The sequence below is a fragment of the Lepus europaeus genome, chromosome 13 (assembly GCF_033115175.1).
Source record: "Lepus europaeus isolate LE1 chromosome 13, mLepTim1.pri, whole genome shotgun sequence".
NCBI classification, from domain to species: Eukaryota; Metazoa; Chordata; class Mammalia; order Lagomorpha; family Leporidae; genus Lepus; species Lepus europaeus.
In genome coordinates, this window is record NC_084839.1 from 81329404 (window position 1) to 81345817 (window position 16414).

The 16414-nt window shown below is 44.0% G+C and overlaps 2 protein-coding genes across 14 annotated transcripts in view; both read right to left on the reverse strand.

Moving 5' to 3' along the window:
* The window catches only part of IMMT (inner membrane mitochondrial protein), a 46704-nt gene extending 34414 nt beyond the window's left edge, over positions 1-12290 (reverse strand). For 4 of the 13 annotated variants that reach the window (XM_062209799.1, XM_062209797.1, XM_062209796.1 and 1 more), the window contains exon 1: positions 12059-12207. In XM_062209799.1, coding sequence (XP_062065783.1) covers positions 12059-12103 — 45 coding nt within the window. In that variant the 5' untranslated portion in view covers positions 12104-12207. Of the gene's footprint in view, positions 1-1621; positions 1685-12058 lie in introns of those variants that run through there. The other 9 variants (XM_062209800.1, XM_062209795.1, XM_062209793.1 and 6 more) reach the window with 5 other exon arrangements.
* A 3461-nt stretch (positions 12291-15751) lies between these two features.
* Positions 15752-16186, reverse strand: LOC133772219 (eukaryotic translation initiation factor 1A, X-chromosomal-like). Its single transcript, XM_062208730.1, has 2 exons — positions 15983-16186; positions 15752-15931 (listed from the first exon to the last, which is right to left on the reverse strand). Exons 1-2 carry the CDS (start codon positions 16184-16186, stop codon positions 15752-15754), a joined length of 384 nt encoding a protein of 127 aa, XP_062064714.1.
* Positions 16187-16414: the final 228 nt, after the last annotated feature.

The following is a 16414-nucleotide window of genomic DNA, read 5'->3' on the forward strand; positions in this document are numbered from 1 at the left end:
CTTCCAGTCCAGCTCTCTGCTGTGGCCCGGGAAGGCAGTGGAGGATGGCCCAAGTGCTTGGGTGCCTGCACCCTCGTGGGAGACCAGGAGGAAGCACCTGGCTCCTGGCTTCAGATCGGCGCAGCTCCGGCCATAGCGGCCATTTGGGGGGGTGAACCAACGGAAGGAAGACCTTTCTCTCCATTTCTCTCTCTCACTGTCTAATTCTATCAAATAAATAAAAAAAAATTAAAAAATTAAAAAAATAAGAAAAGCCTCCTAGTGGATCTTACAACTCAAGTGATCCATTGTATGGATGCTAGTTAATGTACTGTCAACCACCTCCTACTGATGGACACTGAAGTATGGGCTAAATTTTTGTTGTCATAAATAATGCTGCCTGAGAAACTCTGAAAAGGCAATCTTAGGTCAATTCTTTTTATCTTATTGACTTGAAAGGCAGAGTTACAGACAGAAATCTTCCATCTGCTGATTCAGAGCTGGGCCAGACTGAAACCAGGAGCTTCCTTCAGGTCTCACACATAGGTGCAGGGGCCCAAGCACTTGGGCCATCCTCTGCTGCTTTCCCAGAGCATTAACAGGGGGCTGGATCAGAAGTGGAGCAGCCGGCGATCATACTGGATGCAGTTGTCGCAAGCAGTGACTTTACTCCCTATACCACAACACTGGCCCCAGTCAAGTTTTATAAAGTATTCTTAAAAGTAAAATTTGCCATGATGACAAATAGTGCCAAATTAGCCAAACTGCCCTCTAGTAATATTACAGCATACATTTTCCCACACCTTTCCAACACACTGTTATCTCTTTATTACTGACAATCCACTGGGTGAAAATATAATGTCTCTGTCAATTTAATCACAATTCTCTTCATTATGTTTATATTCTTTCCATATTTTTTTCTTCTCTTTCCTCTTACCTGTTAGGAAATCTGGATTTATGTATTCATATTTTTATTGCCTTTTCTGTGACTTGTCAGTGAATCCTTTGTCCACTTTTAAAACTAGGTTGATCTTTTTAATGTGCCTTTGTCCATGCGTGATTTATAGATATTTTTAATTCATTCATTTATTTATTTGAAAGGAAGAGTGACATAGAAAGAGAGATCTTCCCTTGACTGGTTCACTCCCCAGATGGCTGCGGAGGCCAGGGCTGCGCCAGGCTGAAGCCAGGAGCCAGGACTCCATCCTGGTCTTCTACATAAGTGGCAGGGGCTCGACTCGGGTCATCAACAACTGCTGACCCAACAGGTCCAGCAGGAAGCTGGACTGGAAGTAGAACAGCTGGGACCAGAACCCAGGCTCTGGAAGCAGAAGTTGCACACCATACCACCAGCCTCCTATATTTAAAGAAATTAGCCACGAGCCTATTAACTATAAAGTTTTGTCCTGTTTGTAAAGTTCTCTGTTGAGTCCGTGATCTCCCTTTTGTCTTTGACCATAGTAGTTTATGTCATGCAGAAATTATTTTATAATGATGCAAATTAATAGTTTTCATCTGAAATAGTGGGTTTTTTTCAAGATTGATTTATTTATTTGAAAGGAAGCCTGAGACAGAGAGAAACAGACAGACACATACAAACACAGAAATATCTTCCATCTGCCACTTCACTCTCCCCAAATACCTGCAACAGCCAGGGCTGGGCGAGGCCAAACCAGAAGTCAAAAACTCGATCCAGTCTCCCACGTGGGTGGCAGCAACCCAGGTAACCGAGCCATCATCTACAGCTTCCCAGGCACATTGGCAGGAAGCTGGATGGGAAGTAGAGGAGCCGGGACATGATCCTAGGCATTCTGATAGAAGATGTGGGCATCCCAAGCAGAGGCTTAACCCACTGTGCCACAACACCCACCCTTGATGGCTGATTTTTAAAAACTTAAGCATCTCATTCATTAGCCTACCTTCATATTCTAAGTAGTATTTGGTATCCTAGAGCTCTAATAGTCAGAAAATTTGGTCTTTATCAATCTTTAGACACCACAGTTTAGCCTTATCAATAAATATTTGATGTTGTCTTATTCTCTTATAATCTGTGAGTTTTCCCAACAATCAAGAACCTAGGTTATTTGACCTATAAAATTTTCTATAGATTAAATTTTGCTAATGATGCAATTTAACCTGTTCTTATCCCCCGTATTTCCTGCAAACTGGAGCTGGATCCAAACACTTCTTCAGACACCAGTTTGTTCTCTTTGGCAAAACTACAAGTATTTTTGCAATTGTCTCCGTTTATGAGATATTAATAGTTACACTGACGTATAATGTCTACATCCATTAATTTATCAGAAACTGCAAAAAGTGGTATATTTTTCACTTATTGAGTGACATATTTTCTAAGGAGGTGCTTCCCCTCACATATAACTTGTATGCAATTGTACAGTTCACAGAAGATAAGCAGGATAAACACACAATTCTTCCCTTTGCCCTTTTATCCAGTTATCCTGTAGTGACTGGTCAGCTGTGGCTTTTATATTTTGCTAATTGTGGCAGACTAAATTTCTAAAGCTGATTGTGTTTGCTTTCTCACATACTTTTCCAGATCTTTGCCACCTTCCAACCTCATGAGACCTCAAGAGCCTGCTACAGAATCCAGAACCCCTAAGAATCAAGAGATAATTTTTAATATATTGACATTGTAAGTTATTTATCTGTTATTTTTAAATAAAAATATATAATTTTTGCTATGTAATTTATATAATATTATTATAACAAAATAATTATGCTATTTAATATCTCTAAGTTTAGGGTAGTCTGTTCTATAGCTACAAATAACCAAATAAATGTTTGAACCTGAAAGTGCAGCACACTGCTGTAAGACGACATAAAACACAGTAACCACTTTGGGACTGGTGGGTGTAGGTAGAGGCATGGGCATGAGTGGTGGAAGAGGAAGGACCACAAAGACACTGTTACCACAAGCCTGAGGGGTTTCATACAGGCTGCTGGTAAGGACTTAAGGAAAGCAGGAAAAAAAAATGTTTTTGGAACCTAGAGGGAAAGGGACCCTTGTTATGAAGTAACAGAAATTTCCCTAAATTACCATCTGTGGATGGAGAACAGAAAATCAGGTTACTAAAGTTATACCTAATGAACCAACTGATGGATTTAGCTTAAGAGTTCTAAGGAGAATGTTCAAAAGTATCAACTGGTTTCTCTTAGCTGAGTACAATAAGGATAAATATGAGCTTAGAAAACAAAAACTCATTTAACTGTCGAGGGAAGTTTAAAGGAAATAGAAAGCCAGGACTTCATTCTGAAAATAAAACTGTTTCTCATTTTCAGCCTTTTATCAGTAAAAGCTATCTTAGGTAGAGAAGGGGTTTAAGACAGAGACCAAATTCAACTGTGTGACTCAAAGATCCTTTAAGACCTCAGAAATATCTCAAGTGCCTCTCACAGAACCATTTTTTTTTTTAAGCCTTATTTATTTGAAAGGCAGAGTAATAGATGGGAGAGAGTGATCTTCCATCCACAGGTTCACTCCCCAAAAACAGCCCCAAGAGCAGGGGATGAGCAAAGCCAAAGCCAGCAGCCAGGACCTCCATCTAGGTCTCATATGCATAGCAGGGACTTAACATTTGAGCCATCAATTTATGAACCACCATCTGCTGCTTCCCAAGAACAGTAGCAGAGAGCTGGATCTGAAGCTGAGCATCCGGGACTTGAACTGGCACTCCTATATAGGATGTGGGTGTTCCAAACAACTGCTTAACCACCTGTACCACAACACCCATCCACTTTTCATGAATAAAGGTCCTTTAAGAATCTTAAGGGTATGCTTCCTAGATTCTTTCTGTCAAAACAGTAAGGCTACTCAGAATTTAAGGGCTTATCTCACAGCAGCCTAACGAGGAGTCAAAAATGAAAGGCCTGTCTTAAGATGTGTGTGTGTGGCATTTGTCTAATGGAGAAAGCCTCAGTAAGGCTCACAGGAAAACCATAAAGTTGTTAAGAAAACCGTATTGATGAAAAACACATCCACTTAAACAGGGAAAAAAGAACAATGAAGAGAGGCTTTTGGACACTAACTACAAAAGGATAGAAGGCTATGAAACTCAGCTGCAGTCTACACTTTTTGGAAGAGGAAGAATGATTCAAGGAATAGGAATAGGAGCCCAAGGACAGAACCAAAAGCTATAGAGAATCACTCCCAAGCAGGACTGAGCTTGATTCAAAGAATTAGCAACATATGTCCAGGCATACTTAATAATTTTTACACATATGCATGTTTCTGCCTTTTTGAACACAAGTATCTAGAATGGTTATCCTGTACCTATTATATCATTATATTCTGATGTACAGGGAGCAGATAATTTGTCTCTGATGCACAGTCTTTAAGTTTACTTATTTATTTTTATTTATTTGAAAGGCAGAATGAGAGCAGAGCAAGAGAGAGATCCTCCATCTGCCAGTTCACCCTCCAAATGCCTGCAACAGTCAGGGCTGGTCAAGCCAAAGTGAGGAGCCAGGAACTCCATCTGGATCTCCCACAAAAAACCAAGCACTTGAACCATCATTTGTTCCCTCCCAAGGTCCATCAACAGGAAACTGGGTTGTAAGCAGAGTTGAGACCTGATCCCAGGCATTCCAACATGGGATACAGGCATCCCAAGCTGTAGCCCGATCTGCTGTGCCATAACATCTGCCCTGGTACAGTCTTTTGATCAAAAGAAGCAGTACTTATGGAGCTATAGCCTAGGGACCACATACACGATGTCTCATCTGCATTAGGATCTGGTTAGATGACAAAATACTGGTCCTGATGCTGTTATTATAATGCAATGAGATAATGAAGGATCTTGGGAAAGTTGGGAATGTACAGTCATCTCTCTGTATCAGTGGAATTCAACAAAACTCAATTTGTAAATACTTGGGGAAAAACACACATCTGTACTATGTTAAACTTATTATCCCTAAACAACATAGTATATCAACTATTTAGACAGTGTTGACATTGTTATTAGGTATTAGGTAAATCAAGAGATGATTTAAAGTATATGGGAAGATGTACAAATAATCTGTGAAATACTTATTTTATAAGAGATTTGAGCATCTGAGAATTTTGGTATCCTCAGGGGTTCTGGAACCGATCTCCTGTAGATACTAAATTACACATGTATAGGGGAGGGATGTCAGTTGTAGCGAGAGTACTGAATATATTTTGCCAAAATGACTGCAATGCCTTTTCCTTTGCCACATGTTCTTTCAGAAACTTGCCACTCCTCCATCAAAAAGTGAGTTCTAGGTACCCTTCCCTTAAACAAAGGGGCAGGCACTTAGTTTACTAGACAGCAAAGTGATACTCTGTGCCACCTGAGCCTAGGACATAAAGAGCAAGTTTCTGCCTGGCTCTGTCTTTCCTTACACATACAACCCAGCTGCCAAACTGTGACATGGCCCAGATACATAAAGGGGGCACAAGTAGTTGTTCCAGCCAACAGTCCCTACTGAGGTGTCAGCTGCAATCAGTATCAAGTGTCGAACATGAATAAAGACTTAGAGATGACCCTAACCCAGCTACTTACTGTCTGACGACAACCTCTTATGGGCCACTGAACAAGAACTGTCCAGCTGAGCCCAGGCAACTAACAGAACTCGATGAGGCAATAAAGTTCAACATAACTTGTTAGTAGTTAATCATAACAGTACCTCTTCGAATGTAGAGAGAGAAATATTTTTGATCAATTTCAATACACTGCAATTAAAATTTTTTTTTTTAAGATTTATCTATTTGAAAGGCAGAGTCACAGAGACAAACAGATCCTCCATCTACTGCTCTACTCCCTAAACAGCTGCAACAGCTGGAGCTAAGCAGATCTGAAGCCAGGAGGGTCCCAAGCACTGGGTCCATCTTCCATTGCTTTCCCAGGCACACTAGAAGGGAGCTGGATCAGAAGTGGAGCAGCTGGGACCCAAACCCGCACCCACATGGGATGCCAGCACTGCAGTTGGTGGCTTTACCCTCTACACCACAGCACCAGCCCCTGCAATTGGATTTTTGAACTAAAACTGAAATGCAATTGTAATTTGCCTATTCTGGATATGTTGTATAAATGGACTCATACAATACACTCAACTGCCTTTTGTGTACAGCTTCTTTCACTGTTTTCAAGGTTTGTTCACACTGTAACATGTGTCATAGACTTCATTTCTCTCTATGGTCGAATATAGTATTTTTTTCCATAGATAAACGCCTTATTTTGCAAAACCATCACAAATGATGGACATTTGTGTTGCTTCTACCTTTCGACTACTGTAAACAGTGCTGCTATGAACAAGCACCTCCAAGTTTTTGTTTGAATTCAATTTTGGTTCTTTTGGGGAGCAACTGTAGGATCTCGTGGTAATTCTATGGTTATATTAAGGACCAACCCCTTAGTCTTTCATAGTAGTTGCATCTTTCTTTTACATTCTAACACTGTATGAGGGTTCCAACTTCTGTATATCTTCACCAATAGTTGCTATTTTGTTTTTTCTATTTACAAAAAATTTATTTTTTTGGAGAGCGTGCTCCCATCCACTGATTCACTCCCTAAATGCCTGGGGCCAAAGCTGGGAGCCAGGAACTCAATTACTTGAGCCAAAATTGCTGCCCCCATGCCCAGGGTCTGCATTAGAAGAAAGTTGGAGTCAGGAGCACAATCTGTAAATCTAACCCAGGTACTCCAATGTGGGAGGCAGGTGTCTCACCTAGCATCATAAACACCAGGCCAAAAGCCTGCCCCTATTCTGTTTTTATTATAACCATCCTAGTGAGTGTGAACTGAGTATCTCATTGTGGTTTGAATTTGCTTTTCTTTGCGCCAAAGGACACCAAATATCTTTTCCATGTGCTTCTTTGACATTTGTATTTCTGTTTTGGGTAAACGGCCTGGGAAAAGCCTCACCAGCCCCATGGACCCAGATGAGGCTCCTGGCTTCAGTCTCACCCATCCCTGGTTGTTGTGGCCATCTGGGGAGTGAACCAGCAGATGGAATATCTGTCTCTTCCTCCCTCTGTAACTCTTACAAATAAATAAATAAAATCTTTAAAAATTAAAGTCAACTCTAACTAGGCTATCAAAATTGATAAATTGATCTTAATTAGGTTGGTTTGGTTGACTCTCAAGAACTTTTTAAGTTGTAAGCAGAAAAAACTTTGCATAGGCAAATAAACTTGAGAGGGCTAGATTAAGCTGACAGGCTAGGCCCTTCAAACTCAATACCCACATCAAAAAGGTTGAGCCTGGTGGTACAGCTCTGGGACTCAGAAAAATGGAATTAAGACTGAACAGGGCCGGCGCCGTGGCTCAACAGGCTAATCCTCCGCCTTGCGGCGCCGGCACACAGAGTTCTAGTCCCAGTTGCCCCTCTTCCAGGATAGCTCTCTGCTATGGCTCAGGAGTGCAGTGGCGGATGGCCCAAGTGCTTGGGCCCTGCATCCCATAGGAGACCAGGATAAGCACCTGGCTCCTGCCTTGGGATCGATCAGTGTGGTGCGCTGGCTGCAGCGCGCCAGCCGCGGTGGCCATTGGAGGGTGAACCAACGGCAAAAGGAAGACCTTTCTCTCTGTCTCTCTCACTGCCCACTCTGCCTGTCAAAAAAAAAAAAAAAGACTGAACAGTGGCTGGCGCTGCAGCTCACTTGGCTAATCCTCCGCCTGCGGCGCCAGCACCCCAGGTTCTAGTCCCAGGCGGGGCGCCGGATTCTGTCCTGGTTGCTCCTCTTCCAGTCCAGCTCTCTGCTGTGGCCTGTGCACCCGCATGGGAGACCAGGAGGAAGCACCTGGCTCCTGGCTTCGGATCGGCGCAGCATGCCAGCCATAGCACCGATTTGGAGGGTTAACCAACGGAAGGAAGACCTTTCTCTGTCTCTAACTCTGCCTGTCAAAAAAAAAAACAAACAAACAAAAAAAAAAACTGAACAGTAAACTGAGGAAGGACCCCAGTTCTGAGACATGTTTCTGGGAAAGAAAGAACAATTCATTTGTACTAAATACCCATATGTAGGGAATGCAAGGATACTAAGCCTTGACATAAAAGAAAAGGTAGATACCATCTGTAATGGTTGCATTTATTTGTCAATTTGGTGGATATTTCTGCATGAGATTAACATTGAAATGGTGAACTTTTGGGGGCCAGTGCTGTGGCATAGCGATAAAGCTGCTGCCTGCAGTTCCGGCATCCCATGTGGGCACCAGTTTGAGTACCAGCTGCTCCACTTCCAATCTAGCTCTCTGCTATGGCCTGGGAAAGCAGTGAAAGATGGCCCACATCCATGGGCCCCTGCACTTGCATGGGAGACCCAGAAGCAGCTCCTGGCTTTGGATCAGCTCAGCCAATGGCTATTGGCTATTGCGGCCAAATGGGGAGTGAACCAGCGGACAAAAGACCTCTCTTTCTCTGTGCCTCTCCTTCTTTCTCTGTGTAACTCCTGACTTTCAAATAATCTCAAAACATCTTCCTCCATAATATGGGTGGCTTCATCTAGTCAGTTAAAGGCCCTGAACAGAACAAAAAGCATGAGGGAATCCTCCAGCAGACTGCCTTCACAGTGTTAGGACAGTGTCTGCTCTGCTGGTCTCCAGGCCACCAGCCCGTAGACTGAAACTGCACCACTGGCTCCCCTAGACCTCAAGCCTGCCAGTGAATTCTGCAGCTTCTGGACTTGGCAACCTCCATGACTGCATGAGCCAAATCCTTACAACAAACATTTCTACGAGTCTATATGTGCATATCCTATTGGTTGTGTTTCTCTAGAGAACACTGTGACATATCAGAGCTTCCAGAATCTTCAGGGAGGTCACATCCACGAACAGATACTAAGAAAAATTCACATAACACTTTCATTCTTTCATTCAAACACATCACAGATATTTACTGGCATCTATCAAGAGCCAGACTACCGGTAGTACTGGAATACAACAGTGAATAACATGGACCCATTTCTCTCTTGGTGCTTACATTTTATTTTTTTTTAATAGAGATATATACTTTTACTTCATTTTACTTGAGAAAGAATAAGAGACTGTGTGTCCAAGAGCATACACAAACATGCATAAGAACAACTCCATTCATTGGATCATTCCCTGAATGCCTGCAACAGCCAGACTGGGCCTAAGCCAAGAGCTGGGAATTCAGTCCATGTCTTCCAGATGGGTGGCAGGAGCCCAATTACTTGAGCCATCACTGCTGCCTCCCAGGGTCTGCACCAGCAGTTAGCTAGAGTCAGGAGACAGAGCTGGGTAATGAATCCAAGTACTCTGACTCCGTTATGGGGTGTGGATATCTTTACTGCTGGGCTAGCAACCTGCACCAAAGCTTTTATTTCAAACAAGGAAACACAATAAATGCATATTATAATGTAAGGTAATGCTAAGAACTATGAAGTAAAACAAAACAAGATAAGATAGAGTGAAGCAAGGAAGCAGTCAGAAGTCTATTTTAGATAAGGAAGGGCTCGCTGAAGGGGTGGCATTTGAGAAAATATCTGAATGGAGTGAGCTAAGCAGTGACAGACATTCTAGCACGAGCAAGGCACGGCAGAAAGATGAGATATTAAGAGTCAGATCATGAAGGTCCTGGGGGGTATGGTAAGGGGTTCAGATTTCATGCTGAATGTACTGGGATGTCACTGAACACTGCATCTTTGTTTATTTTTAAATGCCTGTGCAAAGAACAGAGGACAGTCTGGATAAAGATACATGTGTCTGGTTTTGTTTTTACAATGCTAATGGCCTTTAAGATCTTATTTATTTGAGAGGCTATATACAGACAGTAAGCTCTTCCATCCATATGGATGCCAGTGCCACATGTGAAGGCTCAGCCTACTACACCACAGCACCAGCCTGTTTTTGAGGCACACACGCCTGTGCGCCTACTCTCTCACACACACATACACACAGTAAAAGACAGAGATCACAGGACAGACACAGCTCCCCAAAATGGCCATGATAGCTGGGCTGAGACTGGGCCAGACCAGGAATTAGGAACTCAACCCAGGTCTCCCATTATGTGAAAAGAACTCAATACTTAAGTTATCACCATTCCTACCAGGGTCTCCATTGGTGGGGAACTGGAGTTAGGGGCCAGGGTCAGGAACTGAACCGAAACACTTATATGTGAGACATGGGAATCTTAATCACTAGGCCAAACACCTATTCCCATGTTTGCTTTTTGGAAGCCTTTAGTAACCACCATATATAAAGAATTGACTCTAGGAGAAAAATAGTAAAAGTTGGAAGATATTAAAGAAGATGGAGTTTAATGAAATGGAAAAGATATTGACAGGAGGAATATTCCAGAACAGTTTGGTTCCAAAATCAAACAAGAATTTAGAAATCTGAATATAAAGCTGAAAAGAAGCAGTTAGAGAGTCATCTTTAGGGATTAAAACTCTGAGAGCTGATGTAATCCTAAGTGAGTGTATACAGAATGGGAAGGAACATATTCAGAAGTACAAGGAAGATGGTGATTCAATAAAGGAAAACAAGGTGAGAAATGAAGGGCAAGATGGGACCCAAGATATGACCTGACAGAAGCCAAAAATGCAGAATTTCTCAAAACAATATCAAATGTACAAACTCACTGAGGAGACAGTGAGGCTGAACCAGCAGAAACTGCTAGACAGAAACTGCAGAAGCATAAGAAATCCGGTTTGAGAGCTAGAAAAAGGTTCACAGTTTACTAGGGAGTTTTGTTTTATTCTTATGTCCTAATTGGGATCCAAGAAGTCGACTCGAGCTGAGAGGTTACCCAGAAAGCTTCTACCTCTGGGCCTAGAGCTCAAACCCAGGGAAGGAAGATTCTGAAGTCAGCGAGGCAAGCTCCTCGAGGCAGCCCGCCAGAAAGCACACACCCCTGCTATGAATGGCCCCTGGAACTACAAGCAACCTCTAGAAGCTGAGCGAAGTGGCAGGCAGGAGCTAGAAAGAAAATAAGCACAGCCGTCAGCTGAGTGCAATGGGCTACATTCAGCCAACAAATGCACGGTCTTGGAAGACCCTGATGGCCAAACGAAAACCATCACAGCCATACTTGGATTACAGCCTTGTGCGTGTCTGAGCAGGGAACCCAGATCATTCATCAAAATGTAAGATAACCAATGTGTTCTTTGACAGCTGCTAAGTTGCGGGTATTTGCTACTGACAGCTTGCTTCTTTTACCCTGGAAACTAATGAAAGAAGCAAACTTAAAAAAAAAGTTTGATGTGTGTGATCTCGTAACTCGCTACACTCCCAGCAGGCCTAAGGATTCTGTTCAATTACCACTTACATTCTGTTTTGCAACACGTTCTGCCAAAACAGCAATTAACTGAAAATGATGAGCGACAGAGGTACGATTTTCATTTTCACTTTTAGAAAGTTACTTTGGCAAGCATGCCAAACCAAAGGGAACTGGGTGTCTAGGCTTTCGGAATGTCAATCGCAGCTGTCCCCGTGCCTGGCCACACAGATCCCCGGGCTTTAATCTCAGAAGGGAGCGCAAGGTCAGGACACCTGTCCTCCTTCCCAGGGGTGTGAGCTCCGCAAACGAACATCTCCGGCTTCTGTTTAGGGTACGAATAGTTCACAGGTGTTCTCCGCTTCGGAAACGAAGGCAGGTCCCCCCGGGACAATTACAACCTTGACCCCTAAAACGAGGACTCTCGAGTAGTCCACGCCCCTCCTCCTCAGACCCGGCCACGCGACGTTCTGCTGGGAACTGTAGTCCTCCCGCTCGACCTTCACCACTGGAAACCTATCACGCGCCCAACCGGCGACCCACGTCGCCGGCAGCCACGATTGGCCCTGGAGCGGAGCAGCGCGGGGCTGATTGGAGGACATGTCCCCCGGGCCGCGCCTCCCCGCTGCCTCTCACACCCCAGCCCGCCTCAGCAATTGCCCTCAAGTCATCCCCGCCGGGCGAACTCGCTGGGGAACCGCCTCAGCGGCCCGGCCCGCGAGGCTCGCCCCGAGGGCGGCCCTGAGACGCGCCTGGGTCCCGGGGCCCAGGCAGCGCCAACGCCTCCCGCCGTTCTCCGCAGGCTCAGCCGAGTCCACTTCCTCACGCGCCCTCTCGGAGAGGTCCCTCCCGCGCTCACCTGGGCGGCGGCGGTCACGCCAGATAACTGACAAGCCCGCAGCATCTCGGCGGACTGGACGGCGCTGGGGGAGTACGCGGGAGCAGCCGCGGCGGCGCGAGCAAGAGAGGGCGTGCGTGAGGGCGTGCGTCCGTGCGTGCCCCCGGCCGTGCTACTTTTCTGCACCGGGCGCACCGGAAGGGCCGTCAAATCAACTGCGCACGCGCGGCTCCCCTCTCCCGTCTCCCTTCGCTCGCAGCCGCTGGCGAATAGGCCCCGCCCCGGCTGCGGAAACGATTGGTGGAAAGGAGGCGGGAAGGGTGGGTTCTTCTTCCGGGTCGCGCGGAGGCTCCTCCTTCATAGCCCGAAGATCCAGGGCGACTGGGTGAACTGTAGCAGGGGTGAGCGTGGGTAATTCGGTCCGCGCTCCCACGGGGAAAACGAGCATCTGGACTGGCTCTGTCAGCTGGCTGTTTCGTAGGAAGAAATCGATTTGGCCACAGTTACGTAAACAATGCAGTCATCTCAGTTTGCGCGCTTGTTTCGTTGGACAACAGGAAAACCGTGCTTGCTGCAGACCGGTTGAACTAACACTGGTGGTGCTTGTTGTGAGGGTTGTGCGGGGCATGTCATTCATGTACCTGATTAATGGCAGGAAAGGGATAGAATTCCTCCCCCTCCCCCCCCCCCCAGCTTATGCGCCTTTCGGATTAAACCACAATGCCTTCTCGGGTTTTTATTTTAGAGAAATAATTTTGGCAGCAACCTAGGAATGAGTTGGAAGATAACTCAGTGCAGAAGCACTGTTCAGAATATTCCACGGAGTTCAAAATATTCCGCCAAAGCATAACGTGAAATATGAACAAAGTATTGATACTCCTTGAATACTCCAGTATAGTACTATTAGTATCAATCTCATAGAAATTCATAACTACATTATACTGTACCTCATTTCTCTATCATCTAACAGCCTCCAGAGCAGTCTCCCATTTTCGATTGACTTGGAGTCTTCTGGCTCCCATCCCTACCCACTATTGTCCTGCTGGGTGATGCCGTTGATAGCCTTGGCCTTGAACCTTGATGCCAATAAACACTTTCATTCTGCTCCAGCCATGTACCTCACAGCCACCTCTTGGGCCTGAACATCATTAGCACCTCTGAGTTCTTAAACCTCAGAAGTGATTTCTGTTGTTTCCTAGCCCCTCGTTTAACCAAATCCTTGACCCTCCACATACAAGTTAGGAACTTTTTGCCTTAAAATGTTACATTGGGACTCTCCTAAAGTAACTCAGAAATTTAAATCACATCACTCACCTGTTCAAAAACATTCAGTAACACCCATTGCCAATTCAAAGAACCTTTTCTGAATGTCTCAAACTTTTCCAGACGACATGGGGGATTTTGGACCCAAAATGGTCATCAGAGTGGGAGACCAAGATGGCAACAAGCTCACCAACCACTAAAGCACTCTGAATCCCACAGGCAATGAAGTATAAACATCTCAGAAGTTCTTAAAATGTTATCCAGGGGGCCCCTGGAAGCATGACACACTTTGAAGGCTGGTCCATAAAATAACATTTCATAGTAATACTATTTTCTTTTTTACTCTCATTATCTCATAATAGTACACTATAGGGTGTTATCAGAAGCTACCCAACAGATGAGAAATTGCCGAAGCAAATTTTAGAATCCAGTTTTTTGTTATGCTACATCTTAAAGAGAGATTTACAAAAAAGTAAAAGAATGCTGCTTTTCTATTTTTTGGAAGCTGATTTTCATAAAAACGTTAGCGTGCAATGGGTTTGTTTATTTAAATAATTAATGACTTGAAAGAGAGGGAAAGCTCTTCCATGTGCTGATTCATTCCCCTAAATGGCCACAACAACCTCAGCTGGGTCAGGCCAAAGCCAGGAGCCAGGAATTCCATCTGAGCCTTCGCATGGGTGGCAGGAACCCAAATACTTGGGCCATTATCTGCTCCCTCCAGGATACATTAGCAAAAAACTGAATTGGAAGCACAGAGTAACCAGGACTCAAACCAGGCCATCAGATATGGGATGCAGGCATTCCAAGTGGCAGCTTAACCCAGGGCAACACAATGCCCATCCCTGTGTAATGGATTTATAATTAATTTAAGATAAATTGGTGTGGTAGTCAGAATAATGGGCCTTCAAAGATGGCCACTTCTCCTAACCTCTGGAATCTGTGTACATGTTACTTAGCATGATAAAATGGGTGTGTAGAAACAAATTATTTTGAGATGGGACTATCCAGGCCCAGCCACCAGCTCTTGTTGCCATTTGAGGAGTAAAATAGCAGATGGAGGAGATTCTGCTGCCCCCACCCTGCCCCATCACCCTTTCAAATAAATATTACATCTTTAAAAGAAAGGAAAAATAACAGAGTAGTTAGGGCTCAATCTGGCAATTGGATATGGAATGCAGGTGCCCCAAGCTGTCTTCTGGGCCACAATGTCCACCCCAGAACGGTTTTTTTTTTTTGTTTTTGGTTTTGTTTTGGTTTACAGAATTTATTAAGAAATAAGTTTTCCGCTTATACACAGAAATTTGGTTGTTTATAAAGCCCAAAACTGTGTGTTACAGTGGATGACTTATAAAGTGACACCTTTAACATAAACTTTTTCATATAGTAAAAAATACTCCATATGTTTTACCGTCAAAAACTGTCTTGAAAACTTTTCTATGCACATTAAAGAAAAATAGTATCAATTATTATGTCACCATTTCCAGTGTTAAGGTAACTGGTTATCATCTGATGTTCCATTTCTGGAACTACTAATCTTATAAATTCAAAATTGCTACTTTAATCCATATTTTAAACTACAATGTAGAAATGCACTTATTTTAAAGGATGAAAACATAGATGGTAACAAGAATTGTAGATCAAAGTTAGTATAAAAATACATAAGGTGACATGACTCCAAATATGGATTTCTATCATACTTAAATATAAAAAATTTCAAGAGAGTATGTGGGTTCTTGGAACATACAGAAAGAGTATACAGACTAAACAGATTAAACTACAGCTGAGAAATCTATGACGATTTTAGGTCAAACAATTGATTCAAAATACCAATTTGCTGGAAATGTAGTTGTCATGTAAAAAAGGCACTTCCTTCTTTGAACAGCAGATATAATTTTTAACCTCTAAGTTCTATTATATCTAAAGAACAAAGCACTAACATATTGCCTAAAATAATTCAGCATCAATGTTTTTAAAAAAAGATTTGAGAAGCAGAGTTACAGAGGGAGAGAGAGAGTCTTCCATCTGCTGGTTTACTCCCCAAGGGGCCCCAGTGGGTAGGGCTAAGCCATACTGAAGCCAGGAGCCAAGAGCTTCATCCTGGTCTCCCACATGGTGGCAAGGGCCCAAGCACTTGGGCCATCTGCTGCTGCTTTTCCCAGGCCATTAGCTTGAGCCTGGATGGTTAGTGGGGCAGCCAGGACACAAAGCTGGGCCCATATGAGATGTCAGTGTTCCGAAGGCGGCATTACCAGCTACATCACATGCTGGCCTCTCAGCATCATTTTTTAAAGAAATATAGTAAACACATTGAAACACTGAAAAGAAGTGAACCTGCTTTAACAAAATATACTCATGCTAAACAAAGTTCTATTCTTAACAAGTGATGGCCCAAATTCCCAATTGTAGAACATCTTCAGAAAACTTGGAATATAAAACATTGAGTTCGATTTAGATATCATCAGTGTCTTCATCATCATCTCCAATATCATCAAACTGGATTTCATCATCGTCTCCAGGCCCAAATGTATCGGTTTCGTTGATTTTGGCGTGTTCCGGAAGCTCGCCGTACGCCTTCAGGCTTCTCGCTTCATCGGCGTTGTACTTCAAAATTACATCCGCTTTATTATCCTGATAGTCTCGCAGACCCACCAATATAACGTCCGAGGTGTTTATCCAAACCTTTTTCCTCAGTTTTCCTCTAATATGGCATAACCGCTTTACGCCATCAAAGCACATGGCCTCCAGGCGCCCGTTGCCCAGCATCTTGATCACTTGGGCATACTCCTGTCCATCTTCTTTGAACACCAGCTCCCGTTTCTCAGATTCGTTCTCGTTCTTTCCCCGGCGCCTGTTTTTACCTCCTTTACCTTTATTCTTGGGCATGGCGGAGACCGCGAAGCTCCTCTGCCTGGCGGTGGTTGCCAACCGCCTCCCGGAGGTCACGCTGGGGACGGGACTCCGAACCCCGCGGCCCAAACCGCCGACGCGAGCCGGCTCCACGCCGAACGCCGCGGCCCGCCGCGCTGGGAAGCCCTGCGGCTTCCCTCGTCCAGTTTCCTAACAGCATGTGTGATCACTAATTCTCAGGAATATAAGAATGACTAGAATTAT

Bases quoted from the DNA above. Each gene is read 5' to 3' on its own strand.
- LOC133772219 (XM_062208730.1), bottom strand. From the start codon at position 16,186: ATGCCCAAGAATAAAGGTAAAGGAGGTAAAAACAGGCGCCGGGGAAAG. The intron at 15,932-15,982 runs GTTTGGATAAAC...CGAGACTATCAG, and splicing joins GAGGAAAACTGAGGAAAAAG to GATAATAAAGCGGATGTAAT.